General features: G+C 48.2%; 1 protein-coding gene across 3 annotated transcripts in view; it reads right to left on the bottom strand.

The window, feature by feature from the left end:
* The window catches only part of TMEM131 (transmembrane protein 131), a 138,404-nt gene that overhangs the window by 4,950 nt on the left and 115,634 nt on the right, over positions 1-17,820 (bottom strand). For all 3 annotated transcript variants that reach the window (XM_064481886.1, XM_064481887.1, XM_031441147.2), the window contains exons 29-35: positions 17,097-17,282; positions 16,147-16,305; positions 15,179-15,759; positions 6,143-6,318; positions 3,188-3,315; positions 558-682; positions 187-336 (exon numbers count right to left, since the gene is read on the bottom strand). In XM_064481886.1, coding sequence (XP_064337956.1) covers positions 187-336; positions 558-682; positions 3,188-3,315; positions 6,143-6,318; positions 15,179-15,759; positions 16,147-16,305; positions 17,097-17,282 — 1,505 coding nt within the window. The remainder of the gene's footprint in view (positions 1-186; positions 337-557; positions 683-3,187; positions 3,316-6,142; positions 6,319-15,178; positions 15,760-16,146; positions 16,306-17,096; positions 17,283-17,820) is intronic.

The following is a 17,820-nucleotide window of genomic DNA, read 5'->3' as shown; positions in this document are numbered from 1 at the left end:
GCAGTTTAGCAACAGGTAGACTATTTAACAGTGGCTTTCGCTGGCTGCTCCAAGCCAGCTCCAGCACACCAGACGCTGGGGCTCCTGCAGCAAAAGCCCCCACCCCCGCAGAGTTTACAGGCCCAGAGCGGGGTGGGCTGGGGGCGACGGGGCACGAGATTCCTCCGCCACTGTCACTGTACTTACAGCTGCCGGGCTTGTGAACGGGCACGGAGTCCCACTCTGGTGGTGGAGAGTCTTTTTCACCTTCTGAGCTACTGGTGTTGCCTAGTTCTTGACTATTTGGGAGGAATTTTGTTAGGGCAGGTGGCCTGTTATCCACTAATTTATTTGTACCTGCATAAAATTCAGAAAAAGAAAGTTATTATGGAGGATAATTCCTTTCTTCCAGGTCTGTTTCAAAGACCTTCTCATGAGGATGAGAACACAGCTGTAGCCTTTCTACGACTGACAACTGCCAAGTGATTCCTGGGAATCACAACTAACACTACTCATATAACGAAGCATTCAAGCCTCTGTGACCAAATCGTTCATCTGTGTGACCAAAATGAAAGTACCTTTTGTTTTCTGGGAGTTTCGTGGTTTGGATCCACTTGTCAGTGTCGTTGGAAGAGGAATCTTGGTTGGGAGAGTTCTACGTTGTTTACTTTCCAAGGGGGCTGTACATGGTAGCTCTAAGGAACTGAAAGACAGTCACGAATGGAAAGACGGTCAAATACATCCCTTTGCTTCAGAGCGGAGAGAAGTCGCTGATCCGTCTACAGTTTTAACTGTTCGCGTCCTCATGCGCCTTCCTGAGGTATTATTATCTACCCACGGTCCTCACCGGCTGCTCTCCAAGCACCCTGAATATTGTGCAGGAGACACCTGCACCTGCAGATTTATCCTCTGCTCTCCTGAGTGCGGACGAGGAACCGAGGGCCATTACTTAATACCATGTAATGGGGGGCGGGGGGCACCTGCCTCAGATACCGTGAAGAAGCCGCTGGCACAACAAGCTGCCAAGTGCAGTCATTCCGCTCGAGTGAGTCTCACCCAGCATCCAGACTGCCTGTGGGGTTCCTGAATGTAGAGGTTCTGAGAGCTCTGGGACTTAGAAATATCAAAGGTTCTGCTATTCAAAGCTTTAAAAGTGTTCTCAGAGACACTGTGAAATGAGCTGGGGCTACGTTCCTGGGCTACCTACGAGCTCCCCAGAGCCCAGGGCAGAGCAGTGGGACTAGGCCACGCGGGTGAGATGAACTTTCTTCTTTAATCTTGAACTCAGGGCTAATCCTAGGCAAAAACTTAAATATTATTTTTATCATTTATTTAGAGTATATTCCCTCTAAACTATTCAGAGGGAAGCTTAACACATTAAACACATATAAACAGGACAGTTAATTGGCTCTGAACGTCCTGTGAGCCAAGGCAAATGGGAAGCGAGCTGGGCTATTTTAAGATTCCACAGCCCATGGAAGAGAACACTCACACTTGCCGAGAGAGAAGCAATTTGCAGGAGAAGTGAACTGGGCGGATGGCTCATACAAAGTAGCCCAGTGAACAATGTGAATCTATGGACCAGAAAATCATTCTCTACAGAGCCGCCTCTGTACTGCCCCAAAGATCAAGTCACAGGCTGGGGTGGGGGTGGGGCTCTAACAGGAGCTAAGCTGTCGTGGTCCAAAAATGATGTTTTCCAGTGAAGGCTGACTTGGCTGAGAGAACCCGGTGGCCCTTTCCGAGAACTGATCCAGAATTCACCAGTGGTCTCCACCGTGCTCCTGGTCATGGCTCAGTTCAGGGCCGAGCTGACAGCTTGCTTTTCATTAAAAAAAAAAAATCTTACAAAGTTTACCAGTTGACACAGATGTTCTTAAAATGGATACGTCTCTGGCATTTCTCACTTCAGTGTACTTTCTGTCCCCAGCCCATGGGCTGTGATCCCCACACATCCCCGCCCCCCATGCCCTCCGGGCACCACACCCTCCTCCTTCCCCTGCCACCCAAGCTCTGGGACAGGGACAGTCCACCGTGCTATTCACACCAGACTGCAAAAGGCAGAATGGTTCCCACTTTCCAGGTCCAGTGGCACCACAGCACCCCCCACCCAAAGGTAAGCAGATGACAGAACACTATATAAAGTGTGATTTCATAAATAATATATTTTAACAGAGGCTATTTACAAACATTTTATAAGGTCTGTAAGGTCAAAAAGGTCATTTTATTTTCATTTTTTTTGTTTATATTTCACAAATTTTCTCTAATGAATTGTTGTGACATTTGGAATTAGTATCAGTAACCAAAAATCCAAAGGGCATAGTTAAGCCAAGTAAGGAGAACTTCAGGTGGGATGACAGGCTGACATGCAAAACCCCACTGTTTCTGGGCTACTTCCGTAAATCTCCTGTCCTTCTACTTCCGACTGACAGGGTTATTGAAAAACTCCACCTTTTAGAAAACAAAGGCTCTCCCGACAGGGCCACGCAGACCTCTGGTGGTGGAGGTGGAGGTGGAGGTGGAGGTGGGTGTGAACTGTTTTTAAGTAAGTCGTTAGTAAATGTGGGGGTGGGGACGGTCTACACAAAGCTCAGCTCTGTGCCTCTGTAGAGTTAGTTGGTTTTTAGGAAAAAGGGTGCCAGACAACTATTTTAATTCTGCTGACTCATCCCTTCCTAAATTAAACCAGATGATCTGTATCAAGAAGCTCTGAGTAAAATGTGTAAGTGCCAATTTAATTTAAGTGAGTCTTGCTTAAAGGGAAAAACAGAAAGGTGGTTCAGGTGCCAGGCTTTGTTTCTGCCCGTGTAATACTCTGCATGTGCCCCTGTCCGGGGGAGGAAGAGGCAGAGAGCTGAGGGCAAGGCGCGTTATGCTCACACTCGTGGCTGGACCATCAAGCCCATCTCTGTGCAGAGGGGGAAAGGCTCTCTGCCTGGGAACAAATCACCAACCTACGTTTTCCTCCTCCATTTTTACGGATTCTTAGCTCTGCCTTTTGTATGTCTGATGTCAGAAGCATGTGACCGTCCCTCATCAAGACAGTGACCACTGAGGCATTAGAAAAAACCCAAGAGGGATGTAATGAGATACGTGGCTTTTGTTGCAAACCCCCCCTAAAAAACCTACCAAGCAAACAAAAACATTAGCTAGTTTTCACCAGTAACTTCTTTTGCATACCTCATGTCTCTGAACTCATTTTTCTTACCTGGGTTTCACATCTGTTGGGATTTCTTTCTTAACATTTAGGACTTTTTTGCTTTTTTGTTTCACTTGAGACATTTCATTTTCATGTTTTTCAGGCATGGCTTGTTTTCCCTTTTGCTTTTCTGTATCCTGTAAAAAAAAAAAGTACACTTAATTGCTGAGAAGGATTAATAAAAATGACTGACACAGTCGTGTTTGAAGGCAAAGACACAGAACCAAAGATGTAGTGCACACACACATCACATGTATAAAAACGATAAACTCCTTTTTTCAACTCTCTCTCTAACCACTGTGGCTCTGTCAATTTTTGAGCCTTTGATTTATTATGTTTTGGTGAGTGTGAGCTATAAGGAACGTCACTTTAATTCACACTCACACCCTAACTGCAGGTGACAATGGTACCAACAAATTGGTAGCTTGTTTTTAAGCATGGGTGAGCAAAACCTCACTTTTTTCACAAGAAAAGTGAGGACTACAGTATAAGGAAGTTCTGCACTCGTGGCAATGTTCCTAATCCTGTGCACAAGGAAGATGTGGGTAAGGAGGCAGCGCGGGCAGCACTGAGTGTCTGCGCTGGTTCACTAAGTGCTCACGAGTGACGCGGGTGCGTCAACGGTGCTGGGGCAGGTGGGACCCTACCTACTCACCCTCCCCAGGAGGGGCTGAGCTATGCATTCACTCATTCGGCAAACTTTCACTGGTCACCCACTTGGTGCCAGACAATGGGGTTACAAGAGGGTCCAGTCCCTTCCCAGGGATGGTAAAGTCTAGCAGGAGGGCAACACACATGATGGTTAGAGACCAACTTATGTCGTCATGTGGAAATGTCCACTGGCCATGACTGGAGCCCTGAAGAGCTGTCCTGCGGGCTCGGACTGAGAAGGCCACACCCAAGCTGCATCTTAGAGCTGCGTGACCCGGCTGGCCCAGCCACGCTGCTTCTGTGTCCGCGACCAGCAGGGCACAGAGCCCGCACCATGCGCTCTAGAGTCAGCTCGTGGTGATGCATCCACGCATGAGCTCGGCGGGCTAGTCTCCGGGACAGGCAGGTACCATTCGGGTGCCGGTGACCTCACAGGGCAGCTGCATGTGGAGTGGGTGTGCACCGTGCGTGTGCACAAGGACCACATATAGGACAGACTGGAAATAAGAACTCAAAACCTGGTTCTTCATCAGAGAGTCTGAGCCGCGCTGGGTGCACCGAGGCTAACCAGGGGAAGACACACTTGCAGAAGGGAAGCGCGGAGGTGTGCGGAGAGCTACAGGGTCCATCCGGCCTCACAGCTTGCAGTTGGAAAGGCATCCTGGCTTTTAATAGTCACACAGGCCTATCTATTTAACCGCAGAGGAAGGGTAACACCCTCCTGCCCAGACACCTTCTGAGACTACTCTGAGTTACTCAGTAAGTATTTCTGGAGCACCTGACTCGTCAAGAACTTTGCAGACTGCGGGCCCCTTGAGGACAGGAGCCTGGTCTTTTCATCCACTGCTGTTTCTCAAGCGCCCAGCACTCAGGTACCTGACACACATCTGAATGAATGGGGAACAGGGTTGGAAAAGACACGTACAAGAGAAGATGAGCTGCCGCATTTGCAATCTGGTTGGGAAGAGAATGCACGCAACTGACGAATAGATCAGTCAGAAAAAGAAAAGCACATGAACTCCACAAAAGAGCTGGTCAGCAGGGGAGAAGGACTGGCTCAGAGGCTGGGGTTCCGAGCTGAGTCTAAGGAAGTGAGTGACGGGGAAGGAGATGGGAAAACATGAGGAGACGAATGGCAGAGAGGTGAGATTACGCCAGTGGGTACAGCCGATGGGGTCAGTGGAGAGGGGCCGCTGAGGAGAGGGGAGGAAAAAGCTGGAAAGGCAGAAGGGAAGCGGGCGGCAGAGCTGTGGAGAAAGTCTGTGCTGAAAATGCTTTCCAAGTGCCTGTTCCCATCAGAGAGCACCGGGACCCCGCGCCGGGATCAGCTGCACGCATTCTGCTCCTCGGTGGGAGAAATGCGCCACTGAGGTGACACAGCACAGAAGCCGGGTCCGAGCTGCGGACTGGACTGAGGGGCCACAGCGCACCCGTCCAAAGTGAGGGATGCAAAGGGGAGGGCAGCTGACAAGGAAGTGTCACGTCCAGATTTTACTTTAAAAATTAATAAACGCGGATGACACTGGTGGGGATCTTTAAGAAATGATTCCTTCAGCCACTAGATTAAGACTGAGGAAGAAATTCTGCTTTCCAATATTAAAGGCTATATTTGGCTCATTTTAAATATAGTTAGTTAAAAATAAAAATGCCAAGAAGAATTACGCCCCCACTTCTCTGCAGACCATTTATAGCTCATACTCTCAGACACGTTCACCGCAGGGACAGAGCCCTCAGCTGAGCCGACGGCCACGGGGCCAGGCACCTGCACTGCTACCCCTGACGCCTGTGACCACTCGGGAGCTGAGGACCAGGAGCGAGGCACCTTCTTGATGTGCTGAGGTGCGCTGGGTGGCTGCCCCGTGCCGGGTGACCACGGACGCCTGGGTCACGGTCACTGTGTGGGGAGTGGCTGCTCCTGGAGCCCCTGCACCAGCGGTGATGCGACAGGACCGGTCCAACAGAATCAGTCAGAGTGCTGTAATTCCTCCTCATCCTCTTGTGACATTCAGAATTTGAAACAATTTTCAGGAGTCAGAGTAGTTACTATTCCAGGGGGTCTAACTTTCAAGCCGTGTTTTGCATTTCTATCTATTTTACCGGATTAACAGGCTTCCAAGTTTGCTCCCTGGGAAGAGCAGACCATCCCCTGCAGAGCCTCAGCGGCCACCGCAGGAGGGAGACCGTCTGGGCATCTCTGTGCTCTGAGCACTGACCCTCAGAACACGCGCTCATGGCACTCGGAACACGTTCACTCTGGGCTGGAGCCCGACCTAGGAGATGCGGGTCACAGGCGTGCGGGCCGAGCGGCCGTACCTCCTTGAGGAGCGGCTCCGTGTCGGGGTTGGAGGTCTCCGTGGTGGTGGAGGAGCTGTCGTCGTCAGCCAAGGAGTCCTTCAGCTCGTCTTCCTGGGCTTTGCCTTTTCCCTTCTTCTCCTTCTCCTCCTGCTTCTTAGGAGCTTTAACCTTGCGCTGAAGAGGCTTTCCTTTCCCTGGGGATAAAAATCCAAGTGAAATACACTTGATTTCTAAATAGCTTAGAAAACAGCCATTAATTCTTTTTTTTTTTTTTTTTTAAGATGCTGGACTCTTTCTGGTTAGTAAAGGTCTCTTCCTCTTTCTTCTCTAATTAAAGCTTTTCAAATCATGTTTGACCTTTTCATTACAATATTTAAAAAAAATCAACTTTTTTGAGGCATAATTTAGGTACAATTAAGACATGCCCACTTAAGTGTGCAGTTCAATGCGTTCTAGCGAACTCACCAATTCTGACAACTCTGTGTGTCTCTCAGGATACAGCAGCCCCGTGAACAACGGAGGCTAATCTGTGTGTGACTCACACTCAGCCCCCCACACCTGCGGTTCCTGCCACCCACGGGCCGTGCAGCACTGTGGTCTTTACCACTGGAGAAAAACCCACGCTAAGTGGACCATGCCGTTCAAACCCTCGCTGTTCAAGGGTCACCTGTACTTTTTTATATCTCAGAAGGTGACAGAGCTTTGAAAAGTCACAGAAGTGACAACCAGAGATCCTTTCAAATCTGTTTAGAGCCTGATGTGACCAGGATGAGAGGCCACGTGTGTCACTTAGGGGGTTCTAAGAACTCCGGGGGGCGGGGTCCAAATCCCGGCTCTCCCTTAACCAGCCACGTGACCTTGGCCTCTCGTCTGCAGGCTGCGGGAGACGACCTCACAGTGCTGTGATGTGGAACTAAACGGCGTCCTCGGAACAGGGCCCGGCACATAAATACCACATAAGTCATATATGGACAGAGACTGAAACAGCGCTACAAAAAGCCTATTATTGTAAAAGATGTGGGTGCTCCAAAGACAAGCATCTGAGTGCCGGCTATTTCCCAGGCAGAGCTCCATGTCCCGGGGACACAGCAGTGACCACCAATAACACAATTCCTGCCCCCGAGAAGCTTACGTCCCAGCCAGACAGGAGAGCAGCGGCGATGTCCCCGGATGCCAGCCCCCTGCCCCGATGCACCAGTGAGATCGCCCAGGTAGGTAGACTGGTAAAGCTGCAGGAGCCACGTATGCCACCATTGAACCCATTCTGTCTACGCCATTAACAAAACGTATTTATTTATTTATGTATTTATTTATTTATGTGGGGGAGTGGAATTAGATTTACTTATTTATTTTTATTTAATTTTTAATGGAGGTGCTGGGGATTGAACCCAGGGCCTCATGCATGCTAAGCACGTGCTCTACCATTGAGCTATACCCTCCCCTCCATGTCTTTTTAAATATACCTTTTTGATAACGGTGACTTGACACAACTCATTTAAAACCCTAATGTTTTATGCTCACTGTTACTGGGCACCAGAGACTCATCCTTTGGCATCTACAACAGGAGGTGGCAAACTGTGGCCCACGGGCCAGACCTGACCTGTGGCCTGTTTTTACGGCTTGTGGGCTGAGAATGATTTTTCTCATTTTTAAGTGACTGAAAAAAGAAACAAAGACGAACAGGTGATGGAAACAGTCTGTGGCACACTGACCCTCAAATATTCACTCTCTGGCCCTTCACAGAAAGTTTGCCGAGCCTGGTCCAGAAAAAGAGTAAGCACAGCTCTGACTGGTTTTTAGGGATGCCATCTCATCATTTACTTTCACACCAATTCCAGGAGGTGTGAGATTTGAAACCATAGCTCAAAGAGTAAGCCTTGAAAATTGAGACGCCTTTGTTTTAGCCGGAGATTGGCCGTTGGTTTTACAGCAGCCCTGACCCACCCCGAACGCCCAGAGCTCCACTCCACCAGGGCAGACGGACAGGAACCCGTCCTGCTCGGGGCCCACAAGCCCTCGGGTTCCAGGGGTTCAACAGTTCGTGCTGAGTGCACTTCAGATATTCCTGCATGGCCAACACGAATCCCCTGTGCAGGACATTTCTCACCTGAAATTACACATTTTCATCATGCTCAGGTTCACTGGGTGAGAGGCATTACCTGTATAAATGATCTGTATTTACAATAACCCGAGGCCTCCTTAATAAATAGGAAATGGCTGGAAGTGATTAAAAAAAACAAAAACAAAAAAACTAGACTCAAAATTTGAAGCCACAGATGTACAAATAAAAGAGAAAAAACACGTAACAAACCAGGAGTTAAGCTGAAAGCTTGGCTAAAAAAAAGCTTATTTCATAAAAGAATGGTTTATACTTTTACCTCCAAATCCTCATCTTTTATTAACTTCTTAATATGCTGTACTGGACACATCTGTCTCCAGCACCTTAAAGAATGTGATTTTGACAACAACCCCTTTAACTGTCAATGCTGGTGACCCAAGCACTCCTCATTCTACAAGCCCTCTCAGTTCCACTGGACACCGTGCAACACTCCTCTCCCCGCCCCGCTGGACCCCGGCATCATCACCCTCTTCTGGGACTGTGATTCTTCTGAAAACTGGCTTCACCTTTGCTGTTTTTCCCTAGAGGTCTGCCCTTGGAACATCTCTTTCCCTTTATAGTCTCCCTGGGGGCTCAACTTTAATTAATTTGACATAAGCAATTCAAACCTAAAATGTCCCAATCTGAGTTAAATATCCTAGCAACATCTTTTGGGTTCTCCGTCTGTAATAACGGTTCTTGCACTTTAGAATAACCTAGGAAGCTTTTAACAAAAGCTGCTGTGGGCTCCACCCTGAGAGATTCCAGTGAAGTGGCTCTCGGTGGGACCCAGGTGTGGGTATCTTTTTAACAAGCTCCTCTGGCGGTTTGACTGTGCGGCCAGGCTGAGAATCACTGCTCTACAGTATCGACATCAACCCACTCACCCAGGCTCTGAGCAACCTCACTGTCACATGCTGTTTCTTCTGCTGCTTCTGTTCCTAAGTTCAAAAGTCGGCGGGAGAGGAGAGTGCACTTTCCCCTGAGAAAGGGCTACTCATCTGGCGAGAACAGACTGCGGAAGACAGGGCCCGTGCCCCCTGGGAGGCTGCACACTCTGCGGTGGCCCCTGCCTCCCTCTTGGCACTGGGAGGGGGGCTGATGTAAGAAAGTGACTTCTCAGGCAAGCTTGTTCCCAAGGGTCTCTTCTCTTCCTCATAAGCTGGTTTCCAGTAGGAAGACTGGGCTTTTGGGAAACAAGAGACCCTTTAAATTTTTTTGTTAGATCAGCAGTTCTCAAAGTGTTCTCCCAGACCAGCAGGGACCTCATTAGAAATGCAAATTCTAAGGCCCCACTCTAGACGTACTAAACCAGAACTTGGGGGGGAGGGGGGCAGCAATTGGTCTCAACAAGCCCTCTGGGTGGCTGTAACGTATGCAAACCCTTGGCTTAGGCTGGAAATCCCACATAGATTTATGAGAGCGTTATGTTGGGCGCCACAGGTACAAGATCTGCTGACAGTGACGCCGCTTCGTTTCCCATCTCTCACGGCCTCTGTGCATGCACATCCTGTGGGAGTCTCAGGAGGAAAAGGTACCTGAAATATAGAATCGAACTGGGGCAGTTCTGAGTCACCTGGATGAAATGATCTGTTTCACCATCAATCAATCAAATGGATTCTATCTCTGAAATCTCTAATACCTTTCTGACCTCAGCCCCACTGCCACGTCTCCACCCAGACTGCACCTGCTGCCAGGCCCACTGTACCGGCCCCTCTTCCTAAACCCTCCACACTGCCAACGGCACTGCTTTCTTTTTGAAACACTTTTTAAAAATAAGAATTTGATCCTATCTGTTTCCTACAGGATAAGGTTCAAACTCCTTTACCGTCCATCTGTCTTTCCAGGTCTGCTTGTCTGACCACGTCCTTATGCCCGACCCTGACCCCTTGGGGAACACTCAGTTTGCACAGCACCAGTTCCCACCTCCACGCTGTTGCCAGGACACAGAAGAAAGAGTGGGACCCCGAGGAGTAGGAATCAGAATTCAGAGGGAGACAGCCCTCTCAGAGATAAACTAACTCATTGGAGGAGACCGAAGTTCTCCTAGCTGGATGGGAACCATGACTTAACTAGTGCATAATCAGTAATAAAAACAAACCTATCCAAATAAGGACAGTACAACTGCAGGGAGAAGCTTAGTAAAACTCAGAGTTATGTGTCCAGCCGTGATCAAAGGCGGAGTACACCCAGCATGGGTGACAGGTTCCTCAGGCATCACACCACTGCCTGATGGACTGTCCTCAAGGCCACTCGCCTCTGTCTGCCCACGCCCACTACCATCCAGCAGACTCCCGGCTGAGGATGCGAGCTGACTGTGGTCACCACGTGCCCCCTTGGCTCCACCCCTCATACAGTCTTAGCAGCCAAAGGGTGGAGATCAGGCCTCGCTGAGCTCTCCAGCCTCAGTGCCTGCCGTGCCCAGCACAGGCCAGAGCTCAGCCAGTGTCTGCTGAGCTCCAGAAGTGAGTTTTGTGCCTTTGTGAAGAGTGAAATACACCAACAACGTGACCTGCTCTGAGATTTGCTGCCCCAAGTCCAGAAACGGGCTGGACCATAGACTTCTTTCACTTTATTTAAAAAATATTTCATTCACATAGCCCCCTCGGTCTGAGCAGATGGGTCTGACATTCTAAATCCAGTCCTGTTTCTGTGAGTCCAGGTTTGCCGGGACGCAGCCCCCTGCTCTGTTACTCTGCTCCCTGCACACCACACGGCGCAGCTGAACAGGCTACCCCGGAAATAAACGGCCCGCAAAGCCTAAGGCAGTCACTGACCGCTGTTTTAAAGAATGGTTAGGACGCTTGTCAGACTGAAGCCGGAATGAAGACAAGTGAAAGCAAACTTTGGAATCTATTATGTTAAAATATCTATCATGACACCTTGGTCGTATAATCTGGTTTTCCTGAGAATGAAGACGTAATCACAGTGGGATCATATTTTTCTGTCATAATTTTGTAAAACCTAAAACATAACAGAAAATGTACATGAAGAAAACTCTTCAGGAGTTCAAGCTGAAGTAAATATTGCTTTCAAAAATGCATAGCAAGCATTATGTTGTGTTATTAATACTGTGCTTATTAGATCGTGAAGATACAGTCTGCTAGAAGGTAGAAAAGAATTTATTTAAACTTAAATGAAAAAAGCTTCACATTTATCCCAGGAAGGTGTTAATAATGAATCTCTGAGCAGACCCGCGCTCTCCTTTGTCCTAGTTTTTCCTGGTATCCCTGGATGGCTGTATGTACCATTTGTAGCACCAAGCAGAACCAGCAAGGTACACAGGACTAAGAAAAAAGGCTGCACGGCTGAAACTCTACATAGCGTACAGAGTGCAATCATTTAGGGTTTTCATAAAAGTATCACATTCAATCAGATTTTGGATTTGTTTATTCTAGAAATAAAATATCATGGGTATTCAAAAGCAAACCTACTGCAACTCAGCAGACGCCCTGGAGGGAAGAGCGTTTAGGGTGGACTTTTAATTCCAGCTCTGCATCTAGTCTGTCTGTTCCCCTGGCAGGCGGCCCAGAAGGCAGGAGGGGTGACTGATCAGATCTAGGCCCCTGGGACCCTCGACACACACACCGCAGGCCCACGTGCTCTGCCCGACCTCAGCAGCGCAGCCTGCAGAGTCCCAGTCTTCCTGGGGGGGGCCCAGCACCAACTCACGGACGCCCTTGAACTCTCAACCTCCCATCACCCGGGCCCAGGCCTGGTGCAGGTCAGGTGGACAATCTCTTACCAATCACTCTGAAATCCAAAAAGCTTTCAAGCTTTTTTCTCCCTGACTCGTCTGGAAACAAAACTTGACGAGGAAACTTCAGGTGGCACACCTGAAACTGACCACATGCGAGATGCTGACAAATCACAGGGCATACGCCTCTCTACCTCCCTGAACACCTGCAGTCTAACACCCGCAGTTCCCGAGGGTTCTATGAGAGGCCGTGAGCTCCCAGGTCTCTCTGCTTATCCCATTTCTCACTCCCAGACCAAGCTCCAAGCAGGCCTCTCTGCCGGGACGTTCCACAGCCACCTTCAACTCAGTTGGCTAACGACAGCAAGCACCATTTCCTGCCCAAAAAATCACAGTAGTGCCCACACCCTACCAAGTGAGAAACAGCTATTCTCTCCCCTTTAAAGATAACAAACAAAGGCTCAGAGAAGTAAGTGTCTCCAGATCACACAGTTAGAAAGTGGTAGAGCCAGGATCTGACCTGGGTCTGCCCGAAGATAGAGCCCGGCCTTGTGACCCCCTCCCCTAGAGACAGCTGCGCCTCCGACTGCCAAGGGCAGAGACAGGGCGGGCGGCAGAGTCCACGTTTCTGCAGTTAATGCAGACACTGAGAACGGCGGCACCATGCTCAAAGCTTTCCGGGTTTTAACCCTCAGCCCAGCCATCACCTCTGTCCAGTCCCCAGGGCTCACGTGTGATGGGAGGAGAAACCACAAAACTAGAGAATCTAATGACTGTCCAGCTGCAAAGGCCCTGCTCAGGCCAGCCACGACCAGAGGGCACTTCTGGGTGCCATCTTCCGTGAGGAACAGTGACCGGAGGGATGACTAGCCATGTGAGCGGACCGCCTGCAGAGCGCAAGGCCTACGGAGAGCACATTCATTTGAAGAGAGGTCCTTCTGAATAGTCTCCAAAAGCTAGACATTACTGAAGCTCATCACAAAGGAAGACTTCTTTACATGTGAAATACTGGGGGTGGGGGAGAGAACAGGGTGCTTCTGCAAAGGTTTATATTCAGTGTAACCATGACTATTTCAGCAGGGGTGTGGGGGGAAGCTTTAGAGAGATCATAAAAGCTCTCCCCAGCTAAAAGCCTAAGCTTTTATGATATACCAGTATTTTGTAACCCCAAGATTAATGCCCATCTTTTAAAGTTCATTTAAAAGACTGGTTTTCTTTATATATGTTATACTTCAATAAAAACACTTTTTGAAGAAAAAATAAAAAGATCTGGCTTCTTCCTTGTTTCCAAACAGCAGCGGTGGGAAGGGTAACAAGTGGGGTGGCTGCTCATGTGACACTTGTGATCACTGTCTCCTCGTGGGCTCAAGAATCACTGATAACGTGGTACCCAAGCTCCATCATTAAACATCTTTTGGTAGGTCGACTCTAGGACTACTGTGAAAATTAAAATACATTTAAAAAGTTTTAAATTTATGTTGCAGATGAATGACCTTGAAAATAAAAACGGCCCCATTGCACTGATGTTGGAAGACTATCTTAGATGCAAACAACGAGGTTTTCACCTTGACTGCCAAGGCGTCTCCTTGCGGTAAGAAAGGATAATAATGCTTATTTTACTCATGCTCTCAGTAAGGGAAAAACACACTATATAACCTGATCTAATTAAAAAAGGAACTTTAAGCATTCATTTAAATTATTATAAAAATTACTCTAAAACATGTAACCTCTATTAATAATGAGATAACAACAACAAAAAAGATTTCTGTGGAAGAAGTTAAATAACATTCAAGACATTTTACTGTTCTACAAATCCAGAAGCACGTAATTCTAAGAGGGCTCTACAAGACGAGTCTTCACATCACTGGGACTAAGAAATTCTCTGAGAACTCGGACTTTGGAACGTCAGGCTTCTTCTGGCCTCTCGGGGCTGCCGCGTTCCCTGTTCCCTGTGTAAACCAAAGACAAAAGCTCCTTTGTCCGTCAGTGAGGGAGGCACCTGAATAGGCTCAGGTGATGTGCATTAGCGCAGCTGCCACCGGAGAGGAAGGAAGATGCAAAGAAGCTCAGGCTGTACAGGAATGAAAATGCAATACAGCCAGAGGCCATTTACTGTCTTTCATATCTTGACTTTGGAAGTTAAAGGAGCCTGCCTACGCACATACGGTGCGCAGACTTCTAAGACGCCTCGCACAGGTCCCCACCGTACGCTCGCATGGGATTCTCTCTCCTGGAGTGTGGCTGGACCACACTTCTAATGAGAACACTGCAAAAGTGATGGGAGGTCACTTCCAAGAGTAGGTCACAGAAGACTGTGACTTCCGTCCTGTCAGCCTGTTCTCTCTCCTGTCTTCTTGCTTGCTGGCTCTGGTAAAGCCAACCGCTTTGAGCTGCCCCGTGCAGAGGACCCAGCAGACTGCTGGCCACAGTCGGCAAGGAACTGAGAGCCTCAGTGGGACAGGCTGTGCGGAACTGAATCCTGACATCAACTGCCTGAGTGAGCCTGGAGCAGATCCACCTTCAGCTGAACCTGAAGGAGACTTCAGCCCGGCCAGCGCCCTGACTGCAGGCTTGTGGGAGCCTGAGAGCCTGGCTAAGCTGCACCCAGACGCTGACCCCTGAAACTCTGGGGTAAGTGGTGGGGTCTGAAGCCACTAGGTTTCAGGGTAATCTTTTTTTGGAGAAACAGATAACTAACATAGTATGAAGAGCTCTGAAGTGGGGGTCAGCAAACTCTCTGTAAAGGGCTAGGCGGTAAATATTTTCAGGTTTGTGGACCTTAGGGTCCCTGCTGCCGCTGCTCAAAAGCAGCCAGAAGCAACGTGGAAGTGAACGAGCACGGCTGGGGCACCAGACGTGACCTGGCCCACCCGCTGCAGCTTGCCAACGCCTGCTGTAAAGCACAGGTGTGCAGGAATCCTAGTTTTGAGTTAAAAGGCAGATGATCTCCATTTTTACCACTACGTCAAAAATCTTAACAATTAAAAAAAAAGCTCAACCTGCCACCACACAATAATCACAGGCAGCTGACAAGGACAATGGGACAAGTCCAATCAATTTCTGAATCTGGTAAGCAACCTAAGGAACAAAAATACCTTTTATGACAGACGGGTACCTCTATTTGTGTCTTCAGACAGACAAGCTGAAGTCTAACAGCAGAGACATATTTGAGCCAGAAGAACGTACATTAATTGTTTATCACAATGACAATCACGAAAGCCCCTTAATTACGTACTGGCTTTCGGGAATGGGTGATTACCTTTGCTTTTTGACAGTGGCGATGGCGGCTGCTCTGTAAACACTTCGAGGGGCGGGGAGTCGTGGTGGTCGAAGTCTTTGTCCATGGCTTCTATGAGACTGGTGATGTCCGAGTCCTCGGAGCTGTGCCTCGTGCTGCTGGCGTGTTCTGGATGGGGAGGGTGCGCGAGGGGTGCGGGCGACAGTCTCTCGGGCTGGGGGTCCTGGTGCGGAGGCCCTGGTGGTGGCGGTGGTGGGGACTGCTGCTCCAGCGCGCTGTGGCCATGGTGCTGGCCGCTGTGCTGGCTCTGCCTGGCCCCTCTGGACTTCCTGCCGGCCACGTGCCCCTGGGCCACTGCATTTGAATCTAAGACTAGGGGGCTGGCTTTGCTGGCTGACTGGGCGTTAGTCCTGCTAGAGGTACTTGTGCTGTTTTTGGCTCTGACGTTTTCCACGTCAGCTGAGTTTCTATTGCTGTGGCCGCTGTGTGGGTGGACGGACGGGCCACACTGCTTGTGACTCCCTGCACCAGGTCGGGACGCCGTGCCTCCTGCCCCACAGAAACCCCTGCCGTGACCAGGGTCACAGCTGAGTGTGTTCAAGCTGAAAAAAGGACCAACTGCACATCAGTAATAGCAACTTACAACATCTAAGGTTAAAAAAAATTATTTCACTAGTATAGCCACCACCAATGTGAACTTCCCTGAGGAAACAACAGCGAGTAACAGAATACGTTTCACAATTCTTTTGGGTCTGCTCTATCTGAAAACTGAGGAATTGAGTCATTGATCTAACTAAGAATACTTTAACCATCATCACTATAATAAAAACATGGTATTTGCTGTGAGTCCTTAGTAACTGAGAACTACACACAGGGTCTTATTAAGATCCCCCATTCCAGCACAGATGAAAAGAAAAAACTTATTTCTTTTAATTACACTGGCCAAATCTATGCATATTAGGGAATTTATTTCCAGCAGGTGAACATACTTTCCTTCAGATGAAATACCAACGATTCTCCTGAGATCAAACGGTCTTCCCACATCAAAGGGCGGGTTCGAGGCCTCGAAGGATAATCGCCTTCGAAATGGCTCCCAAATTCCTTGAGCTTCTAAATAGGCTGTTCCAATTACCAAAAGAAACAGTGCACTGCAGGGGTACACAAGGTGGAGAATCGGGGTTCACTTGTTAGTGCAAGAGTAACAAAATATGATGTTAAAGGCAGAGTTTCTTGGCAAAGTACAATATGATACAAAAAACAAGATGCCTGTGACAAGACAAGGAAGCATTACAAATGGAAGTTTGCACACTGACTTTTGTCAAATGCCAACTCACACGGAGGCTAATGGAGGAAGTAATTACGTGTATCACAACAGACACCGGAGGATACTTTTCCTTTTACCAAGAAGCAGCTCTTATCTTTTTTAGTTCTAACTCTCTAGGTCAACTCTTTTCCCTTAAAGGTTGTACAGGGTAACCTATGTCAAGTAATTCAGAGGTGAGTTTATCTCATTCTCAAAGCACATACATAAATATACTGAAAAAAGATGAGGATGCTGAAGGTTTTTAAGATATTTTCACATTTTCAGTTTCATGTTGCTTAGGTATAATTCAAGAAGAACAAAGCATTATGTTGAGTAAATTATATATGCCCAGATCAAATTATGGCCTGGTAAACTATGAGTGCTTTTTTAAAGAAATTGACCTGTACTTAATTTGTATAACAAATTTCAAAGGCAGAAAAGACTTTGGTTTATTGTATTTGCCACCCATGAAGTTCAGTTCTGACTGCTCCCACGGCTGTGTGTAAGCTTGACTAAGGCAGAGAGGTCTGTCTGTGCTGCGCGTTGGTGGAACCCAGCTCTCAGAACACTGCCTGGCGAGCGATGAACAGTGTCAAGTGATGCCTAAGTGCCGGCCTGGGAAGAAGACACAAGTACCTCATTATCCCTGAGATGATGATGTAGAGAGCCAGCTCCCAGTTGGGCCTGGGTAGGGCCTCCGCACAGGCGGCCAGCATGTGGTACGGAAGGGACGCGTTCAGCACAAACACAAACTCAGAGCCACTGGTTGTGATAAACTTCAGTTCACGGATAACTCTAGAAGCTGTGAAGTCAGGAGTAAACCTGAAACAGAACGACTGGCAGTAAGACTACGTTTTAAAAATAGACCGCAGGCAGTTTAAACATAATGGCTTTGAAACATAACACAGAATTTCAGAGTTGCATACTTTTTATTCGACTTTCTCATTTTAAGATGGACAAGATCTTGTGCTATGTGGTTAATAATAAAAGCAACTATATCCTAATTGGCTAGTTGGAGAAATTACATAAAAAAGAAGAATAATCAACTTCCCACAATTATTATTTCAGAAAGTAGTCTCCGAGCTTCTTTCCCTCTACCCCCTTTATATAATCCACACTCTCCCCCCATGATACATCCCTAACAATGCCTTTTTTCCCTTTTTTTAAGAAAACCATCCCAGCCCTGCTGACATTCATCTCCTGCAGTACTGCTTCCTGCCCGTTGTTTTATGTTGACTTCTGCTTTGTGAACTGTAAGCCCTACACCGCGGGATCTGCGCCTTGAGGAAAGGTGCCTTACGCCTCACTGTGCCTCCAGGTGCCAAGCATTACTTCCTACATGGAGTAACGTGGTCACTGA

The sequence above is a fragment of the Camelus dromedarius genome, chromosome 33 (assembly GCF_036321535.1).
Source record: "Camelus dromedarius isolate mCamDro1 chromosome 33, mCamDro1.pat, whole genome shotgun sequence".
Lineage (NCBI taxonomy): Eukaryota > Metazoa > Chordata > Mammalia > Artiodactyla > Camelidae > Camelus > Camelus dromedarius.
The sequence above is the reverse complement of the archived record's forward strand: the minus strand, read 5'-3'. Positions and strand labels throughout refer to the sequence as shown.